Source organism: Lepidochelys kempii, chromosome 4 (assembly GCF_965140265.1).
Source record: "Lepidochelys kempii isolate rLepKem1 chromosome 4, rLepKem1.hap2, whole genome shotgun sequence".
Lineage (NCBI taxonomy): Eukaryota > Metazoa > Chordata > Testudines > Cheloniidae > Lepidochelys > Lepidochelys kempii.
In genome coordinates this window covers 28,604,585-28,626,103 of record NC_133259.1, presented here as the reverse complement: position 1 = coordinate 28,626,103, position 21,519 = coordinate 28,604,585, and the positions used below count along the sequence as shown (strand labels likewise).

General features: G+C 44.3%; 2 protein-coding genes across 3 annotated transcripts in view; both read left to right on the top strand.

Annotated features, from left to right (window-relative positions):
* The first annotated feature begins 1,768 nt into the window (after positions 1-1,768).
* On the top strand, positions 1,769-20,943 carry BDH2 (3-hydroxybutyrate dehydrogenase 2). 2 transcript variants are annotated; one of them, XM_073340820.1, is made up of 11 exons: positions 1,769-1,967; positions 4,086-4,171; positions 4,885-4,964; positions 7,038-7,116; positions 9,700-9,796; positions 10,567-10,675; positions 13,767-13,827; positions 15,348-15,461; positions 18,340-18,398; positions 19,271-19,363; positions 20,740-20,943. In XM_073340820.1, exons 2-11 carry the CDS (start codon positions 4,141-4,143, stop codon positions 20,791-20,793), a joined length of 777 nt encoding a protein of 258 aa, XP_073196921.1. In that variant the 5' UTR covers positions 1,769-1,967; positions 4,086-4,140; the 3' UTR covers positions 20,794-20,943. The 2 variants fall into 2 exon arrangements, with proteins under 2 accessions (XP_073196921.1, XP_073196922.1); XM_073340821.1 differs by lacking the exon at positions 4,086-4,171 and having other exon boundaries at positions 1,773-1,967.
* Positions 15,443-21,519, top strand: part of SLC9B2 (solute carrier family 9 member B2) — a 32,228-nt gene continuing 26,151 nt past the window's right edge. Inside the window, exons 1-2 of the mRNA XM_073340818.1 lie at positions 15,443-15,461; positions 18,340-18,398. The gene's annotated coding sequence lies outside the window, so the exon portion shown is untranslated. The remainder of the gene's footprint in view (positions 15,462-18,339; positions 18,399-21,519) is intronic.

Sequence of the window (21,519 nt, the reverse complement as noted above, 5' to 3'; positions counted from 1 at the left end):
CCCCGGAAAAAACTGGCAACTGAATCAATAACCCCCATCTCTGGTCTTCAGCTCACCCTTCCTGAAATTGTTTTTCTCCCTTAGTGCTCCCCATCAGCCCAGTCCAACCACAATATTCCCTCAGTCCACATTCCATATACAGGCACCCCTCCTTACTGTGGCCTTCCCCCCCCCCCATGCTGATAGTAGGTTGTATTCCTGCCAGCCGACGTGGCCTTCCTCTTCTCCTGCCTCACGCTCAAGGGTCTTAGTGCTTGAGGATCTCCTCTTTTTTTCCTTCTTCCCCCACTTGCCAGACCAGCCACTTTCCTTGAAAAATCCACTTCAACGTATCCCTCTGCCAGTTTTATCACTGCCTCCGTTGTCTCTGGTTGGTGTGTCCTCACCCAGGCCTCAGTGGTATCCAGGCGAGACTGCATAAACTGCTCTAATATCACAGTTTCCAGGACCGCTTCCACATTTTATTCTCTCAGCCTTAGCCCTCAGTTGGCCCAGTCATTCCACTTCTGCACAAACTCTCTCAGCCTTACCCCATAAGTCCACCTGGCTGTCCTAAATTTCTGCTGGTATCTTTCAGTTGCCAAGCCTACATGGTCCAATATGGCAGCCTTTAACACATTGTAGTTCTTGGCCTGCTTCTCACTCAATGACCTATAAGCAGCTTGGGCTTCTGCCACGAGACAAGGGGCTTAACCGTAGGGCCCGTAATCCTTTAACCAAGCCCGCACCAGTCACAATTCTTTTGAAAGGCCATAGGAACATGTCGGGATTGTTGGGGACACTGGGGCATGGCCGCTAGGTAACTCGAGGGGATGGAAGACCACGAGTGTCGATGAAGCCCCCTCGCACTAGGCCCAGGTGTCCTTGGCCCCCCTCCTGCCTGGAGGCACTCGCAGCAGCTCTGCGTACTAGGCCCAAGTGTCCTTGGCCCCCCCGCCTGGAGGCACACACAGCAGTTATGCTGAGAATCTGCAACAGTATGTTGCAGAGTCAGACTGCCTGAAACTAAGCAAGGCCAAACAGGAGAGATATGGAAGAACAATGCTGAATAAAGCAGCTTTATGTATAGTTTAACAAATGATACAGAGAATCAGGGAACTAGCTGGGAACTGGATTGGCTGGCTATATGGATACTTGGGGCAGCTTGCTATTGGATAAGTATGCTGGGAAAAAGGATGTATAAAAGCCTGTGTAACTTCCTGCTCTGTTGTGCAGGATTTGAGATTTTATTCTCCCTGTACCTTTTTGCAGCTGCAAATAAACTTTTCTGCTTCTCCACCCCGTTGTGATTATTGGGTGCAGCACACCGGGTAACGAGCCAACTTGAGCTGTTGTTCAGCCTCTCGGCACTGGGTGCCGGCAACAGGATCATCCCCAGAGCCCATTCCACCGAGTCCCAGCCCTCGCCGCCCCCAGCTTCTCTTTCCCGGAGGCAGGACTTGTCACGTTCTGTATTAACTGCTGCTGTACCTGGAACTGTTCCTTCCCGAAACACCCGCGGTTGTGCCTCCTGCCATCCCAGCCGGGCTCGCCATTGTGTTTGCTGGCTCTTCTGGAATCCATGCAGCATCCTCTGCGACTCCTCCTGTTGCTCCATCAGCAAAATGTCATCGCCGGTGCATTGTGTATTCTTTTCTCTCTGGGGTTCTGCGGACTGAAATACAGTCCGTACAAATTACTGGGGGGAAACCGGCTCAGTCACTGTTGGGTTTGGGTTGGGTTTTTTGGTCAGAGTCGTTGCCCGGGCAAGCTGACAAACTTCACTTCTCTTGAGCGACAAGACCTGCTTTTGTATCCCCAGCCTCGCTAGATGGCAGCATCTGAATTTTCCGGCGGGGAACGGCCTTGTCTTGGCCAGCAGCTCCCCCGCGGAAGGATAGCGCCCAGCGTTCACACTGAAAGCCCGTACTTTGCTCCGCCACACGGGTCGGGAGAGCCTGAAGCCTGATCTCTGTGGCGATCCTGAGGTGGGTGGCTTTATTCAGCCTCGCACGTTTCCTCCTGTTAGTGTCGCCAGGAATAGCAGCCCGGAAAGCCGTGGCGACGAGGCTGAGAAACTGATTTGTGCCTTTATATGCTTGCCTGCTGTCGTGGTGGGAAATGGGCAGCTGTCGGAGTGCGCGAAGCCTTGAGAGCGGGAGACACGGTGTAAAATCTGACCTAAATCAAAAGCAAACGGAGCGGACACGATCCGTGTCGTTCCTAAGGAGCATATCGTCTGCCAAGCTGCCGCGTTAGTGGCAGGGCTGCAGGCTTCATTGCTCCTGCCGGCCGAGCTCTGTGCCTTCTCCAGCTCCTTTTTAGCGGGAGTGGGAAGTATGGTGGGGGCTGGCGGAGTGGGAGGGAGCCAGAGGCAGGGCGTGGGTCGTTCCGGGACGCTCCAGGACGACCTGCGGGGACATTTTTGGAGGAGCTGGGGCAGTGTTCCAACGCTTCGGGTTCCTGAGCCACCCTCTCTCCTTCTGGAACCTAGAGCCGGGGCCGGAGCTCGGCTCCCTGCTCTGGAGGGAGAGATGATGGTCCATACTGGGTGGCAGAGGCACCGTCTCCTCATGCTGCCTCTGGGCCCATTCCAGAAGGAGTGATGGCAGCTTGGTTACCCAGCAGCCCTCTCTCCTTCCAGGGCAGGGAGCCAGGGCCAAAGGGGACCCTCCAGAGTCTGGACCTGGCTCAGCCACCATCGCTCCCTCTGCTCATACCCCTCCCTCACAACAGTATCTGCATCTCCAGATACAGGAAGCCCGGATTTGGGGCTGTTCTGCACATCCTGGAGAAACATCCCACAGCTGAGCTCTCTGGGGCCAGCAGTCGGGAGCTGCCCAGAGCTACACCCACAGAAGCTACTTAGCTCCCTGCAAGGGAGCAGGGACCCTCTAGTCTCCCCACACAGAGCACAAGGGCCTGCTGTCCAGGCCCCCTTCGCTCCCGCTCTTCTGGCTGATCATGAGTCCCTGATCACTCTCTCCCCACCAATTACAAAGCCACTTATTCTCCCCTGACAACCAATATCCCCCTGCCCTCAGTCCCAATATCCTCATGCCCCAGACTCCAATATCTCCCCTTTTCTGCCCCCAGCTCTTAGCCCAAATAGATTCCTTCCCTTCCCCCTACTGCTAACCTGCAATATATCCTCTGTCCTCCCCTTGCTTAACCCTCAGTCCCCCTTGGCATCCTCCCCTCCCCCTCATAGCTCTCACTTGCCAGTTTAGAAATGTTGTCAATAGATGTAGCAAACGTCACCAGGATGTCACCAGGTTTGATTAAGGCTCACAGTTTAGTGACTTGTTGAGGAAAAGCTTGAAAAATCTCAAGCAGACCTAAAACGTTGCTGGACTGAGTGACAAAATTGCTGAACTGGTAACACTGAAATGGGAGGAGATTTTGCCCCTGCCTCCCGGTGTGCATGGCCAGTACCTCCATGAGTTCTGGGACTTCTCTTTTTAGGACCCCAGCACTGCCCAGGGGCCTGGCTGGGTGCAGCTCTGTTTTGTGTAAGCAAGGAATCCCGTGACCTTCTAGGAAGCTGCCGTCTGTTATCTGTATAGGCAGTACAGAGGGCACTAGAGAGCTTTGCCTGCAGCACCAAATGGGCTATCTGTGAAATCAGTGGAAATCAGGCTTTTCTGGTTTTTGGATTCTCACCACAATTCAATAGTGTTCTGCCCATTGATACCTAGAACATTCCCTGCAATTTTCAAATTGATCAGTTGTGGTTTTCAAAAGATATCCCATTACACCTCTGTAGACAGACTTGCTTCACTCGGCCTATGAGCTAGGAATTGTTCTGGGGAAGTTCTATGGCCTGTGTTATGCAAGAGGTCAGGCTACATGATCAAAATGATCCCTTCTGGCCTTGGAAACCTGGAATTTATAAAAGCCACCAACTTGGTATAACTGGTAAGTCTTCCCAGAACTGCAAAGAGTCCCAGGACATCGGGGAGCTTGCACACACACGTCCCACCCACGCTGGCTGGTCATAAGTACGCTTACTGCTTGTAATAAGCATTAAAATTCACTTTAACCTCTGATAGATTTATTTCAATTAAAATATCCTACAACTCCCTAAAACATGTCACTTCCTACAGAAGTGCTGAAAACTCTGCATTTCAGATTAATTTGATACTATCCTGAAGTCCAGGCATGCAGACTCACTTCATCTCGCTTCTCAAAAGTATGTATATTATTCATATCAACTTTAAGGTTGAGACTTTCAAACCCACCAAGGGGATTTGGACTCCTAATTCCTATTAAATTCTAATGGATACGGGGCATCCAAATCACTTAGGCATCTTTAAAAATCCCACCCTGAATTTGTCCTGCTGATATTAACTAATGACAAAATGTCTGTGACATATTATAGTTTCCCTTTATTGAAGGGACACCTCTAAAATAAAGCCATGGCTGAGATAACCAGGAGGTCTGGCATGATAATTCTCCCTCAGTTTTCAACTCTGATCTCAGATCCTTGGTCTCTTGAGAAACAGTCCACAGCTCAGACTGATTGCACATCCTGTTTGGTGATGCCTATATTTGTTGTACAGTGTCCAATTGCTCAGTGTGGTAGCCCATCAGGCATTTTGTTGATGATGTCACACTCTGCTAAGGGGCACTGGAGACTCCAGTCTGCCTACAGGGTTGAGGCAAGTCCTGTTTTAAAGCTTTTGCTTTAAAAGTTCTCATTTTATAAGCCAATGTATGACACAGCCATACTGAAAACTTTTCTTCTCTTGTGGGAAGAACAAGATACTTTCCAGTTCTCTCTAGTGATAGATGCTCCAAGTCACCTGTTCAGTTATAGACTGCATCTGTTTTTGATTCCCTGGAGCTGGTATTAACGCCTTTTCCTTTTGAGAGATGCCACAGAACATGTTTAAATACCTGCAGGGGGCAGCATGGGTCGGCTTGATGGGAAGGTAATATTGCTGTCTGCAGCCGCACAAGGGATTGGACGAGCAGCTGCTATAGTAAGTCTGGAAAGCTTCATTCTTCTTTTCCCCCCTCTTAGTTCCTTGCTAGCTTTGCTGTTTTGATTAGCTCAATGATACCTATACTGAGCTGTCTTTTATCAAACTGGAAATTAAATTAAAAGCTAAGTCCTTCAACTTTTCCATGAAAAGCACATGAAAAAAATGTTACTGGTACACCATGAGAGCCTTGCTTCCATTCTGGAAAAATTCATTCAAGAGTCACATTGTCAAAATTCCCTGGTGCTCTATAAATAGCCTTCCCCGAAGATCTTCACAGCTGGGTTGGCTGGACATACCGGTGTTGGCATCTAGCCATGAGTTGCTTCCTGCTTTGAAGAGAGCTGCAGCTGCTGCTTCTCGGGAAGGCGGCTATGCCATCAGTGACCTTCATCAAATATCTCAGCTGCTTTGTTTTGGGAAGGTGATGTCCCAGGGTTTCCTGTTGTATCAGCTTGGAGGTCAGACAATTAGTAGATTGTCTGAAGGATCCCTGTGGCAACAGCACCAGGTGGAATGTGGTGGCCCCTCGTGTACCTTGTTAATTCATTTAACTCAATCCCAGTTGGTTCCGAATGTCATTCGTTGATCTGTGGGAGATGAAGGGAATGTGCAGATGCCAAGCCGTTCACAAGAGCAAGATCAAAAACTTCTGCCTGACCTATTTCTGTAACGTTTGGCCTTGGATTTTTTTAAAGACTCTTTTTTCGGAGACCATCTAAAGCTTTTGAATTTTTTTTGGCAAACTTTAAATGGAAAGATTTAGTCTGTTGCTCTATTGGTAGTTTTTGATTGCTCAGCTTGGTCACATTGAGATGTTTTTCCAAACCCTGAACATTTTCATTTAATAAAAATCCAGTGGAGAATTGAGAAAACAAAAAGTCCAAACCATTCTGAAAAGCAAAATGAAAAACATTTATGGATTTTTTTTCTGAAATTTCTGTGATTTTTCTCTACTTTTGATCAGCTCTACTCTCCACAGATGACTTTGCCCGTACTAAATTACGGAGAGGGACTAGGAAAGCTAGCATGAGACAGGCAATGAACGATACCTAGTCGTCACAAACCTTGATTTTCACAGGCTTTGCCAGGGGACTGCTAATCCTGTCACTTGCGTTAAAATACCCTTTCACTGGGAATAGCTAATTTGCAAAACAGATTCCTTTTCCTAATAATTGTTTTTGTAAATATGCAATAAGCTACAGATGGGAGTTGGCATGCCTGATCTCCTAAAGATACACCATAGTTGACGATAGGTACGCTCAGAAACTGCATTACTGCCACTTACTGGGGGTAGTGTGTCTGTCTCTGAGAGCTTCTTGCTTCTGTGATCAGCAGGTAAGTCTGTTGTATAGCAATCGCTTGTCAACAACGCACTCTGAGGAGCAGAACAAGTAGTTTTCTCCCAATAGACATCACGTAGGTGATGATGAGGGTCCCTAGTATTAAGGGGTATCTCTCAGGAATAGCTACCTGATTCTGTTGAATGTAGTGAGCAGAACCATTAATAAGTTGTTTCTTTATGTAGTGCACTCTTCAATGATTTGGATGTGAAGCACTATACAAAAGCACTCACTTTCTATCAACTGTGGGCCAGGTCCCCAGCGGTTGTAAATTGGCATAGCTCCACTGAAGTCTTTAGTGCTGCATTGATTTTCAGCACCTTAGGATCAGCCCCTCCACGTTTGGAACCTACTGTCCAGTACAGGTGCTGCCCTTACTTGAGACCAATGGATCAATCACACTCTTGTGTATATCTGTTCCTTCAACTGGGTTAAGTAATGGGACCCAGTGCTTTAATTACAGATTCCTGCTTTGGGGGATAAACCCAAATCGTACGTTCTGTTCCCCCTTCTCCTGTGTACGCTCTGCTGGAACCCGGGTGTTTGGCTAGGTAGCCAGGTGTAGATGCACGGAATTTGTTTATGCACAAAAAGAAAAGCAAGAGACTGGCTGCCTTCAGCCAGCTCCTTTTTCAGTCCAAGAAGGAAGTGAGAGGAGAAGGCAGCCTTGATTATTGGTAAAACCTAAAATATCTAAATGGTAATGGTTCCTTTTGCTTGTGGTGTTCAGGCTTTTGCAAAAGAAGGAGCAAAGGTCATTGCTACCGACATCAGTGAGCCCAAGCTGCAAGAACTGGAGGGGTATTCAGGTAAATGCTTTACAACCGACTTAAGTCCAACTCTCTTGTATTTTGTAAGCTGCTTGTAGAAATTTCATTGGAGGACAATACAGAATTCTAAAGGCAGTAGAAACTAATAATGTCAGTTACTCCTTCGTGTTGCATCTGGTCTTTTCCCTGCTGCAGCAGAATGTGGAGGCTTGGTGTAGGAATGCAAGTTTTCCACTGAAACTTCAGCATTTCAAAAAGAATATACTAGGTACATGGGGTAACCCCATCCATCTGATTTTACTAGGCACTAGTGAAGCTGTTAACTGCTGCCGCTCCTTACGATAGCATCTGTTTCACTGACTTGTCCTGGCCATTGGGCTGACTGACAAATCTAATTACCTCTTGTTTCAGTCATGGGACTTGAGCTTTGGGATGTTAGTGCTAAAATCACAAAATTCTATCATTTGAGCTATAGAACGTACTTCATTAGCTACATAAGAATCAGATTTAGTGCTCTGCATTTCAGTTTGACCAATTAATGGCACTAATGGCATCGTAGTTGTTCACTAGTGTGAATTGGTATATCTTTTAAATGTGAATTACACTGTCACTAAATCACCCCCTATTATATTTGCATAAATGCTCAGGACTAAGAGTTCTCTCCCTGCTGATACATACTCGTATGTATCAGCTACTCATGGTCACAAACTCACCTCATTGTTCCTTAGTTAGACACAAGGCAGGGAAATCGTTAACACAAGTTTATTTTTATGTCTAACATAAAAACTATGGGTGAAATCAATCCTGTATACACAATGAAACAGAACAAAAATACTTCCAAATTAACTTAGTGAATAAAAGTGATCTCTGATCCTTACATACATTCCTGACACTGAGAAGGCCGAATAACAATATCTTAGCCAGATTCACTGCAAACAGCCTCTAGGTGACTCACGGCATTCTGGGGAATTTCCAATTGATCCTCTAAGAACTTCATGACTTCTCAAACTCAGTAGGGTTTTTTACTCTCTGACACATCAGACAGAGTTGTGCTGGCAGGAACACCGGGAGGTGGAATCAAAGTTCTATGCAGTCCCTACCCCTCTAAGTCTTGGGAAAAGGAACTTCAGACACATGACTTGTTAAATCCCAACTCTTCCTTTGAGGACTGGAATTAGAATATGTCAGACTTTCAACTTAATACAGAAGAGACGACACTACTGTTAGTCAGCCTGCCAGGGAGAAGTTAGCTTTCTTGCTAACATATTTCCTAGAGAAATTACCAGAGGTGTGTTAGAACATGTACATGAACTTGTCCGTTTGGCTTCAAGACGTGCAGGTTTTTCCAGTGGAGAATGATTTATGATCTTTCATTAGCATTTTTCCACTCAACCAGGCTAACATCACAGTAGCTATTAAACTCTGTGTACATAGGTGTGGATGATAAAACCACAAAATAATGTATTTTCATCACAGTGCACAGGAAACGAATCATGGTGATTTAATGGGAGTTGTTTGCATGAGGGTGCTGGAATAGTGTGTAGGCTCTGGTATGCCTTTCTGGAGATCAGTTGTGAATTTAGGATTTCATTTTTTTGCTGTTTGCATTTCTGCCAGCAGATGGCATTTTATGCTTTCTATCTTATGGTAACTATGTTACAGTGGGGCTGGCTCTACTCTAAAGTGTTTAGAAGGGGGTCAGAGCAATCTCCATTTTGGAATCAACTGTGTTTGCCTGTGGATGTGAGAGAGAAAGTTAAATCACACAGGAAAGGGCCACAAGCAGCCTCTTTAAACAGCTCGGAAGGTGGATTAATATTTTTTCCAAAATAAACATTTTTTGTTTATAAATATTGGTAGGCTTATTCCGAAGACATCAACGTCACATTGCATACATTTTAAAACTAGCCAATATTCCCACACTGTGTGCATGCCCCGAGGGCTTTGACCATCAAACTTATGTGCTTCCCACTATCCCATTTAGCATAGTTATGATTCACCCCGTCCAGGTAACAAGATGACTAATGACTTACACAAGTCACGTATTTCTCATTAATGAGTTGTACAAGCCTGACTCGTAGTCCTCTTGGTTCCAAATAAAATACCACATGTGCTGTGATCTGGAGTCTAGGTGACACCCACAATGATTATTAGGTAACTGTGACCTGAGCTGTGGCTGCAATTGGTCAATGAGAGTTTGTTGTGGTCGTGTAATGGTCGTAATTCAGTACGGTGATGAGTGCTTTAGTGGGCTGAGTTTCTGTGAAATGGGAGTGGATTGGCATTAGCTCCACTTCTGAGAAGACACCTGCTCATGTGGTGGTTCTTCTCTTACAATAACATCAGTGGTCTTTTCTGACTCCCCTCTTGGCTCTTGAATAGCACTCCGTGCTCTTCTTATGATAGCAATTCAGTATTGGGACAATTTAACGAAACAGTGGAGCTTTGGGGTGGTGGGGGTAAAAGGCCATATTACCCAAGGGTACCCATGTTATGGTCTGATATTCAGAACTGCTCAGTACCTGTGAACTCCCACTGACATCAGTGGGGAACTGCAGACGCTCAGCGCCTCTGAAAATCAGGCTATTAATTTTTAACAGTAAAACCATTTTGTTTTTATAGGCATTGAAACGCGGTTGCTGGATGTCACCAGCAAAAAACAAATAGAAAATCTGGCCAAGGAGATTGAAAGGATTGATGTCCTCTGCAATGTTGCAGGGTAACTAGAGCCTATTGTTTTAAACTCCCTTCTCCTTCCAGTGTTTATTCCCCAAAGGCATTTTGTTTGATTTTATGTCTATCCTCTCCTTTCCACAAAGGCTTTTCTGGTGTCTACATAACAAAATCCTCCATCACAACTGGCCTTTTTGAGCGTGAGCTAAGTAGACAAGCCACAGACTCAATGGCTCTGGAGACTGAATTACCTTCTCACTGCTAGTGGCAGACCAGTGGGGGGAGAGTGCAACGTTGTCTGTGCTCTTCCTGTTTTGCAGAGAGAGGCCTTCAGCTTCCAGGGCTTTCTTTTGGGCACCCTTCATCATCACTACGTTGGATATATTGGTGATAAAGGCATTATCTTCTCCAGACTGGAGAGCTCACATCATACATTGTTTTTTAACTTGGAAAAGATAAATCTAAATAAAAATATCTTTATACAGTACTATAGCACTCACTGAAATTTTTCAAATGTCAATTTTTGACCAATAATTTTGATGGATGATTTCAGTGACACCCTTTTTTATTACTAGTTCTGCCTATTACCAAATCTTTATGTATGCATATGGTGGCTTATTGTGACTGTCTTGAACTACATATACCAGGTACAGGAAACTTGTGCAAGCTGTATGTGCATTATAACCTCTGAAGAGTCTTGTCCAACCTTGCTTGATTGGAGGGGTAGTTACTCCAGAGGAGCACGAGAAAAAATTATATAAATTATACAGAAAAGGCACAGGAAATAATCCATTGCTTTTCGTGCACTTAATCCAGTTTTGTCCATCATGGAACCATTCTGGAATGTGAGGAGACAGACTGGAACTTCACAATGAACCTCAACGTTCGCAGCATGTATCTAATGATCAAGGCATTCCTTCCCAAGGTAAGGCTCTGTCTGCAATGCTCTTTAGTGTAAAAGACATTGGGTGTGTTTCAAGCTGGGCAGTATTCAGTCATAGGCACTATCAGAGCGTGATGGTGGGTGAAAATATGGGGGGTGTGGCCACGGAGGGCCCTCATATCATATTTGTGCCTAGGACTGCTTTAATTCAGTCCTGGTTCAGAGTCTAACCTTTCAGACTAGCATATGGAGAGGGTTAATTCAAGTTTTTTACACTGTACAATTTGTATTTAGAATCATTTTCAAATGCAGTGCAGTAAGAGGCCGCATGGGAAAGCAATACTCTACAACATGGACGCGGACAATAAGGCTACACTGTTTCTGCAAAAATATTTGTAAAGATTCAGATGTAATTGTGTGACTTCTGCCCCACATCCACAACAGGAAGCTATCTTGCAGAGCTGTTCAATATCATCGACAACACACTACTTCAATAGGGGAGTACCCCTCCCATTAGATAAACAACTCACCTGTACCATTATACCATAGCTTGAGGATACTTCCTGTTTGTCACATAACCACCACGTTCTGGGCCACAGGCTAAGGTGTTTACAGGGAAGGATGGCTGTCACCAAAGTGAACAGGATGCAACCCTCCGGTGGTTATGATACAATTCCAATCCCTGCTTTCCTCAGACCCTCAGTTCCAGAGAGTATTGTGCTAATTACAGTGGCCTACTTGATTTGGGGTGCCTCAGTTCTTGGGGTGCCCAATGGGGGATGCCTAAAAGGACATGATGGTCAGAGGGTGGATGAAAATCAGGTGCCTTTAAGGCATCTCAAGTTGGGCACCCTTCCCCAAAATAATTGTTTTTAAAATTGTTGCATATTACTTGACTTAGGGAGAGACTCGCTCTAACTGGCAAACACCACCTGAGTCTGGTGCTCTGAAGCGGCATTGGGGAAGAAATCTCCTTATTCTGTCTAGGTTCCGCCTTTCCCTCCCCTACCTATCCCCTGGGTGCACATGCCAATTTACCCACAAAATAACAGATATAGCTGAGTGGAATATTCACTGGGGTGGGGCTAAAACTTCCCCAAGAACAAGAAGGGTTGGGGTGGAGAGAGAGAAGAATTGAGAAATGAGTGGATTGAGAAGCTATGGTAGTCATGTCCTTGTTGGGCACCTGGCAAGGGAGTTATGAAGGCAGCAGTGAATCAGAGGGCAGTGGTTAGAATTCTGTAGGATTATACAAGCAATAGCTCGCTACAAGGTGCAATGAATATACCCACCCCTTGAATATGCTGGGGTACAAAGTGTAGGTGAATGCTTGAACATGTTTGTAGCAGGGGGAGTGTTTTGGCTGAGAAGCACATGCCCTGCTGCATGTATGTGGATTTATAGTATACAATAGCTTACTGAACTAAATGTTTCAAATGGAAACAATTGTATTAAATTTACCCAGTGCAATAGTAAGGAAGTAAATAACTACCCAGGGATGAGCAGAACCAGCAGTGATCAGTTTCTAAGGCTCTCCTGCCTTTTTCTTCCCCACCATGCAAACTGGAACAGGAAAGGTCCCAGAAAATTCACCTTTCCTGACAACTGACTGGGAGAAAAATCTGGGAGCCCAGCAAGCAGCGGGAGTGTTTTCCGTATCCCCAGCCTCACCCTCCATTTTTAAAAACACATAAAGCCCTGTTCCTTGAAACTGGGGAGTGGAGCTGGCATCAGTCCCACAGGGCTCAGCAGCTTCCAGTCTCTTCAGAGAAGATAGTGGAGCTCCTGGAAGTAGCCTCAGCCTTGTGGAGAGAATAGGTGAGAAACAGAATCCCCTCCTATCCTGCTCTGTGCTCAAATCATCTGAAAGAGTGGTGCAGAACCTGGATCGCCTTCCAAAATTTGCTTCTCCTCCTCTTTCAGAATCAGAAAGAGTATGTTTTGTTTCAAATATCTTCATTATCATGGATATCACTCATGAATATAACTTATGACAGTAGCATCTACAGACCCTAAGCAAGGTTCGGGTCTCCATTTTGCTAGGCATTGAACATACAAGTAATAAGAGACAGTCTTTATCCCATAGAGTTAATGGGCTAAATTGACAAAGGGTGGGAGAAAGGATTTATAATGATCCCCATTTGATAGAGGGGGGAAGAGGCACAGAGAGATTAAATGATGTGCCCAAGGTCCCACAGTAAGTCTGTAGCAGAGCCAGGAATTGGACGCAGCTCTCCCGAGTCCCAGTCCAATGCTTTACTATAAGACCGTCCTTCGTCTAATTTCGAACCTCATTAGATGTATTGAAATGCAATATACTGAACTTTTGTTTTTATTCTTTTTCATCAAGTTTTGAATGGGCCCCTAGCCTGGTGAATCTTGCTACTGGAGAAGCTTTTATTGTCCCAGGTGTGTCATTTTCTTAGGAGATAACTGCCTCGCTTGAAAGCGTCTTCATCTAGTTAGATCCCAGCTTTTATCAAAGCTATTCCATAGGAGAAAGACCCATCCATTATGCAGATCCCTATGTTGTGGCTACTAATTGCCCTGAGCCATTTTAGTTGTGAAAAGGGTACAGTTGTGTCAGTAACTGTACAGCATTCCCCCACTCTGATTGGCAGAGAGGTCACTGCAGTGTAATAACCAAGAATTCTCTAGTGAGATGAAGCTCAGGAGAGGGAGGATGCTCTAGTGTTAATTGTGAATCAGGGAAAGTGGATTCTGTTTCTAGCTCTGCTCTGGTACAGATTTTGTATTTGACTTTTGCCGTCACTGATCCTTTGTTTCTCCATCTCTAAAATACATACCTAGCTCAAAGGAGGGTTCTGAGGTTTAATTCATTGTTTGTAGGGAGGTGCTACGGGAGTACATAATAAAAAGTGGGTATTACGATTGATGAAAATGAGAGAGCTCAAAATGTAACATGGTTAAGACTGATCTGACTGGGTTACTAATTCAAAGCTGTGAAGCAGGAGCCAAACACCGTCCTTTGGGATAGTATTTTGACCTGCAAATCTGAGAAATTGCTTGTGGAAGAAAATACCACTTACTGTGAGGAATGGTGGCAGAATATATATAGGGCAGAACAGCTTTTGTTTGAATGGCTTGATGGTGGTTGTGGGTTGTTTTGCAGATGCTTGCACAGAAATCTGGAAACATTATCAACATGTCTTCTGTGGCATCCAGCATTAAAGGTAACAGACTTCCTAGAGGATTGTTTTGCCATATACATGCCTGCAATATTCCTAGGTCGTGTCCAAGGTTGACATTCTGAACCTGTGGAATAATATTTTGTTAGTCCAAATTTGAAAGCACCTATTTTAGGAGGGATGGGACTGAATACAGAAGTGTAAGCTCCTTTTGACCCCTTTGTGCATAAGCATTATGATGTAGCCTTTAATGACGTGATCACATACAGTTTTTCCTCACAGGACTCCCACCTCATTCAGTGAACAGAATGGACAGTGGTCTGGGGATGAAACAGGGCTGTGCAAGCAAAGGAGGCTGCTGTCTGTAGGGCCCCTGCCTCCTTTGTTGCAGAAGTTGAAGGTTGTAGTGAATGAGGGAGAGGACTGTAGGAAGCAAAGGGATTCTTCTGTGGTTTAGGAAGCTGAGTGCTACCATGGAGAGCTGGATTCTACCCGGTGTCTGTCACAGAATTCCTGTGTGATGCTGGGCGCAGGTAGCCACTGTGGGTTGCTCATTTTATGGGTATCCAACTTGACACTTGATTTGCAGAAGTGCTAAGCACTCACAACTGCAACTGAGGTCCAGGGGAGCTCTGCTCTGAACATAGGATGTGCTATAAAATGCCAAGTACTCTGCAAAACCAGGCCCTAGGCATCTCCAAGTGGGCACCCAAAATTTAAGTGACACTTTAGACAGTTTGGCTTTAACCTCTGTGCCTTAGTTCCTCATATGTAAAATGGAGATGATGATACCACCTTGCTGGGGTTTTGTACAAAGAAATATTGATTAATCTTCGTAAAGAGCTAAGTTGCTACAATGAGAGCACCATAGGAAAGCCCATGAGTAAATTAATAATTCTGTGTTCAGTGCAGGTTTGCATGGTATGCAGTAATTAAGGCATGGGGCCACAGATCTGAATGATCAGGATAAAAGGAATTGTGAATAGCTGCCCACCCAGTGAGCACTATCCACTGTGCCGTGAATGAGGTAGCGGTACTGTGGAAAAAACCATATGTGGTCATGTGATTAAAGATCATATCACAATGAATATGCACAAGATGGGGCGGGAGGGGTGGGGAATGATGCAATTTTTTGCCTTATTTAATGGTACCATAACACATTATATAATTTTTCTTGTTTTTCACTGCTTCCTTAGTACCAACTGCATAAGGGCTACCCAACAAGAGCTCTGTGTGTGAGGGGCAGATCATTCCCTTTCCTTTATAAATCTTCATGCAATTTTTAAAATAAACTTCCGAGGCTACTTCCCTCAGACATTTTCATTCAGTGCTGTTGGTCAGTACGCTGCTGTATCCTGGTTCTCGAATGGCACTCTACTCATGCAGATTCCTTTGTCTTGCAGTCAGCACTCTAGCCAGCTTGTCATTCATCCTCTGCTCAAGGAGATGCCGCCCAGAAAATGCTAGAGCCCAAAAGCAGATCCATATGGGAATGTAACCATTTTCTTTGGTTTTTAGTGTGATTTTTATTTTCATGTTACCCTAACACTAACCTCTTCTTTCAGGAGTTGTAAACCGATGTGTCTATAGCACTTCAAAGGCAGCAGTTATTGGTCTAACCAAGTCCGTAGCTGCTGACTTCATTGAACAAGGCATCAGATGCAACTGCATATGTCCGGGTAAGTACGTCCTGGCAACATTTTGTAAACTTAGAGCTGACACTGAAAAAACTCAGGTTTGTCTTTAGCGTCAGCTCAAAACTACACACCACCTGGCCTATTTAATGCTCCAGATTTAGTTTGAGGTTGTTGATAGAAAATGAAACTTGAAAACAGCCCAACCACCTGCAAACAGCTGCTGAAGGCATCAGCAGTCAAGGGAGAAACCACATTTAAGCTGAGTTAAACACTTAGCTGAGTTCTGTTTTCCAGCATCTTCTGGCATTTCCTGAAATGTAAAATTAAGAATTGCTACTTTTATAGCATTCCAATCTCTGTGGCCTATAATAGCACACCTACATATCCCCAGAGTATCTTGATGGTGTATTATACCAGTTGTTATTTGGACATGAAAGTCCCAACTTAGAGAACCAGATTGGGGGACGAAGGGGGAAATGGTGCTTTCGGTAGCTGATTAGGAATGCTGAAAGTATGATTGCCTCATTCCTGATGTCTTGCTATCGTGAGACAAAATTGGATGTGACTAGGTCTGGGTGATGTAAAAGCCAGTGAGGTGGGGCTTGCATGCCTGGTGAGAGTGTAGTGAAGTTAGTATGGCAGCGGCATCCAAAAGGACACATACCACAGGCATGTCCATGCACACCTACAAAATCTAACCTGCTTTTTATTTTTAAAGCATCAAAACTAGAGCTGCAAATATATATTTTAATAGTAATTTTCAGTGGGGTTTCATTAAACCCCAAACTGGCAAAATCAGACAAAAGGCCTGATTTTAATAGGTGATGAGCATCAGCAGTTCCCTCTCACTTTCCTTGGAGTTGTAGGTGTTCAGGGCCTGTGTAAGTAAGTCCCCCAAAGGTTCACAAACGATTTGTAAAATACTGGTACTGTTTTGAGTGACCTTAGGCCAGTTTGGGGTTTCCACTGCAGCCATGCAAAACTAAATGTCTTTTCAACTTGAAAACAGGCATAAACTTCGCGGTTTCATCTGAGTTTCCTGTTGAGCTTTGGGGGTTTGTTCATATAGGACTTTGGGTGAAACTCTGGGTGAGAAATCAGAAAACCTGCAGAACTCTTTGCACACCATGAATTGTGCATGGTTCTTCACATCCCACCAGCATCACCTTTTAACAATTAACAAACAGATAAGACACTTACTAGAGCCTAGGAGAGGCAGCATGTTCAGTCCTTGGTGTGGAAGGAGCACCTTACATTGGTCGAAAGTGCTTGTATAGCCAACTGAAGAAACCAACACAGATTCAAGAAGGTGCTTCATCCTTCCTCCTTGACACAGGGGATAGGACTGCATAATGGGATGGGAGTGGTATTTTGGGGGAGAGGGACAACAGAAAGGAGGAATGAGGCAATCTTGGAGGACTGCTTCCCCCTTAAAATTATTTTTAATTGGCGAAATCAAAGCACTGGTAATTCTGTGGAATGTTTTCCTCTCTGTGCCTGTGTGGAACAGAGGCCCATTAAAGCTGAGCAACAAACCCACATCAAAGAACACCTGAATTATGTAAGTGAGAGTATAACCCACTCACCTCCTGGGTGTGGTGTTCTGTCCCATCTAGTGGCACTGAGACCCCTTAGAGAGAGAGAGAGAGAGAGATAAAATGAATCTGCTCTACAGCCTTAGCTAACAGCCAGCTGGCTTTTAGCTCATGTAGTAGAGACTCATGCACTAAGCTCCAGAGGCCCCAGGTTAGATCCTGCCTGCCAACAACCAGGGTCTGTCAGCGTTACATGAGAAGCTGAGCAAAAACTAATTTCTTTGCTAATGCCAAGGGAGAAAGCTAGTCCTGCTGCTGCAGAAGATCTCAATGGGGAGTGTTTGAAACCTGGCAGAATTAAGAATTTATATCTATACAACCGCTTGCACAAGCCAAGAATCATCTCTGACTAGAGATGAAGCACATGCCTAGAATATAAAGGTTGAAGGTGTTCTCAGAGAGTTCTCAAGTATTGCCTGGCTACTTCATCACAACACTGATTTCCCACTGAATTCCATTCCTCCCCACTCACAACAACATTGGGGAGAAATAAAATACTACACAAATCAAGGACCATTTCCGAAACTCTTTGCAATTAAAAGCTAATCTCAAGATAGTGGTCACCTTAAACAACCCCCCCCCCCCCCGTTCAAAGTGAAACCCCATGTCTTGTGCTGATGTTTCTCCGCATAGGTGCCTAGTCACTGCAATGGAATGGGAGGATACTCTGGGATCGGTAACTAGAAGTCCACGTTGTACGACGATAGTATCTCTCTAAGCCAAGAGAATGCCGCAATCTCTTTTTGAACTATTGATTTGTATTCTCATTTGTGAACGTTCAGTGGCATCAAACAAAGCTGCATCACCTATCCCTGGTGATGATCAGCACAGTAAAATTGCTTAAGAAAGTGAGCTGCCAGAAAAATACTTGATGGTAATAAATCATCTTGTGTCCTCTTGCGTAGATTACTATCAGTATAAAGATTCTCTTTGTCACTATCTGGAATAGTGAGGCAGTTTTAACATTTTGCTATTTCCATTCATATGCTTAGACTGTAAACACACTGCGGAACGGATGTTGCTCATTTCTTTGCTAGCTGTGGGTAACATTTTTTCAAAAGCACTTCTGTGACTTAGGCTAGTAAGTTCCATTTTCAGAAATGACTCTCAGCCACTCAAGAGTCCCTCTCTCATTGAAAGTTAGTGGGATTTGGAGTCCTGAATCTTTTAGACTCTTTTGAAAACTTTATCCCAATCTTGTTATGAAGTCATATACAGCCATAGCAGTATATAAATAATAGGATTAACGGTGATGAAGTCCTTTGTCATGACTGCTCATGTTCGGTGCAGTGGAGTATTTATTTTAAATTTTGAACATTGCTTAGGAACTGTTGACACTCCATCTCTACGGGAGAGAATCCAAGCCAGGCCTCACCCAGAACAGGTAAGCAGGCTACTTAGCTGTGTTCATGCACAAATATAAATTATGTTAAAGAATTTGGGAAAAATTGAATAGCATTTCTGCCTAAATCTCAGCATTCAAGACTAGCAACAGCAGTGATTGTGCTTTGGCTGCTTGGTCACCTGGTGCCCAGAGTGGCATCAGCAGGTCCTTCCATGACACTATGCTAAAGAAAACCACAGTGCATTTCATCCTGTGGCCTTCCCAAATATTTTACAGTCATATACTAGGTCTACAGCGCCAGTACAATACAACCACTTCTTGGGCATATGGCAGCAACAAACTGATGTGCAGTAAACTACACAACAGTGAAGAAGAGGAAGATTTTGGCAAACACTTAGCTGAGTTCTTAGGTTCTCATCTGCAAGACCTCTGCACAGAATTCTGTCTGCTGCAGAAGCAGAAACGGCTGAGTCGACCTTACTGGAATTTAAACCTCTGGTTCCAGGGTCCTGAGGTGTGTTGCAACTCTGAAGCTTAGACCACTAATGGTATTGTCTGCACAGGGATAAAAGACCCACAGCCATAGCTGGTCCAGGTCAGACGACGGGCTCACAGTGTCCTGGAGCTGAGACTCTAGCCCAAGCCCAAAAGTCTGTACAGCAGTGTTTCAACCCCGGAGCCCAAGCCCTGTGAACCTCTGTCAGCTGACTCAGGCTTTTTATCCCTGTGAAGATGTACCCTAAGTCACCCGGCCAGTGTTTTCTTTGGGCATCATATGTACTATCTGCACAGTAATCATGTTATGAGGTTGTGGCCATCTGACCACATAGCTTTTTAATGTAGCACAAAGTCATCCTGGCTACATATTTCAGTGTGTAGCGGTGAAGCATGAAATGTTCTGGTATCTCTAGGCCCTGAAAGACTTTCTGGCTAGACAGAAGACTGGTAGGATGGCTACTGCTGAAGAAGTGGCCCACATCTTTGTATATCTGGCCTCTGATGAAGTAAGTACTGTACAACAAAATCTGTTGTGACCCACAGAATCCCACCCCATCTTGTGGCTTCTCAGTAGAGGGAGGCTATTTTGCAGGCCCTTACACAGCGTTGGAGGCAGATTACTGCAGTAATAGAAGACTGACATACTTTGAGTCTAGCCCAGGATACAAACAGTGAACTAATTCCGGGCCATGAAAGTGAAGGTTAAGTCATTATTTACGGAGGACCATATTCTGGACCTTGCATGAATTCTGAACAAACTGGCTGTGCACAGCACAGTTCTGGGAGGTATGGAGTCCTTTCCCATTGCCCCCACAAGTGCACCTTCAATACAGTAGAGTCAGTGGATCTGTAACCTGAATACAGTACGCAACAACAAAATGTTTGGGTGAGACAGTTAGATCTCTCAGGGACGGACAAATAATAATTATAGCTTTGGGGCCATAATCATCCTCAAAACAATCAAAGTCACCAGCAAGTGATGGTGTAAAATGAAGATGCAGGAACATGTCGTTCTGCTACAAATATCTGCACTACAAACCCTCCCCTGTCTAGAGAGGCTACCTCCAGAGGATATAGTAGTGGCACAGGCCACATAGTGGACCCAAACCTGGCCACAAATAGCACCAACACTAGTTTAACAGCACACGTAATAGGACTAGATGCCATGGAAATTACCCAGTAGTTAGGACAATCTTTCTGAGTCCCACAGAATCGCTTGAGGAAAGTGTTTGGGTCCCAATATTTCTATCAATTGTCACTTTCTAAAGGTTCATATTGGCCACACGAGACTAATCCTATCAGTCTGATATTATTGGTAGAACTTATTATTAATAGGATATTTGCCCATATGTGGTCAGGACTTAAGTATTCGATCTGAACTCAATATGGTTTGGTATTGATCCAGAGGAAAGAGCACCTCCTACTCAACCAGCAACACCACTTCTTCCACCATCTGGGTTTTTCTTGTAGATCTCTCCTCTAACTTACTAACCAGGTCAGACCCTGCTTAGCCTATGAGAATTAATGATTTCTCAGTGCCAAGTGATATGGCTGCAGGCCAAATGTCATAACTCCACCTTCTGAGCATTCATGTGGTCCCTCCATGACACATTTGTGCCAACCATCTGTAAGAGTCAGAATTCCTAAAGCCGCGTGATAATGATTTGTTACTTTGCAACTGCCCACTGTGGTGGCTAAAAGCTTTTAGTTTTTAAGGTTCTAAATCCTTTGAAATTTTCAGAGCCACTGTTGTATTTGTGGAGATTAAAGGACTGTTTGTAGATAGAGGAAATGTTTTTGTTAAATTAACTGCAATAATTGTTAGCCTTTTCCTCTGTTTATTAGTAATAAATGATAGTTACTCTTCCTCTTATGATTTCAGTCTGCCTACATGACTGGCAATGAGCTTATCATTGATGGAGGCTGGAGCTTGTGACTTACAAAACTTTCATCTGAAGTTTTCAATGGAAATTCATAGTACAAAAGGCAAATAATGAAGAGATTATCACATTTCTCTGTTAATATAATTTGCACCATTTTAATGACTAAAATGATTGACCTTCAAATAAAAGTCAGTGTATTTGCACAGCCATGCAGTACCTCTTTTTCTAAATTACTTTGTCTGATTTTCTTTTGCATACTTTACACAGTAGCAATAAAGCACGCATCATTCAACTTTGTTTTTTGTGGAAGCTCAACTACACGAAGAACAGCAATTGGATGTTTAAGGTGTGCCAACAATATTATATGTAGAACAATATGTGAGTCTCAATGGAAAGAGTTAGATGCCACTTACTCTTGGCATCTGTCTCATTTGGAAGTGAAACATTCTTGTTTGGATTTCCTAGTAGCCTTGGGCAATGGAGGAAATGGGAAAAGGCTGCATTTGAGCCTGCTGAGCTGGACCTGAACTGTGCAACAGCAGCCCAAAGCAGAGTCCGTGGGAATATGCAGATTTAAAAGTCTGAACTACATGAAATGCAGACCAAAGTGTTTCTGGGGGTAATAGGCTCTTATTTCTTGCAATGGCATATTAATTCTTGCAAATCAAATGCTAGAACCCATCTCTCATTTTCCAAAGATTTAAATCTATTCCCTTTTCCTGTTCACCATCATTAATAACATGTTGTACAACCCTAAGAGCTGCTAGAAAGCAGCTCAT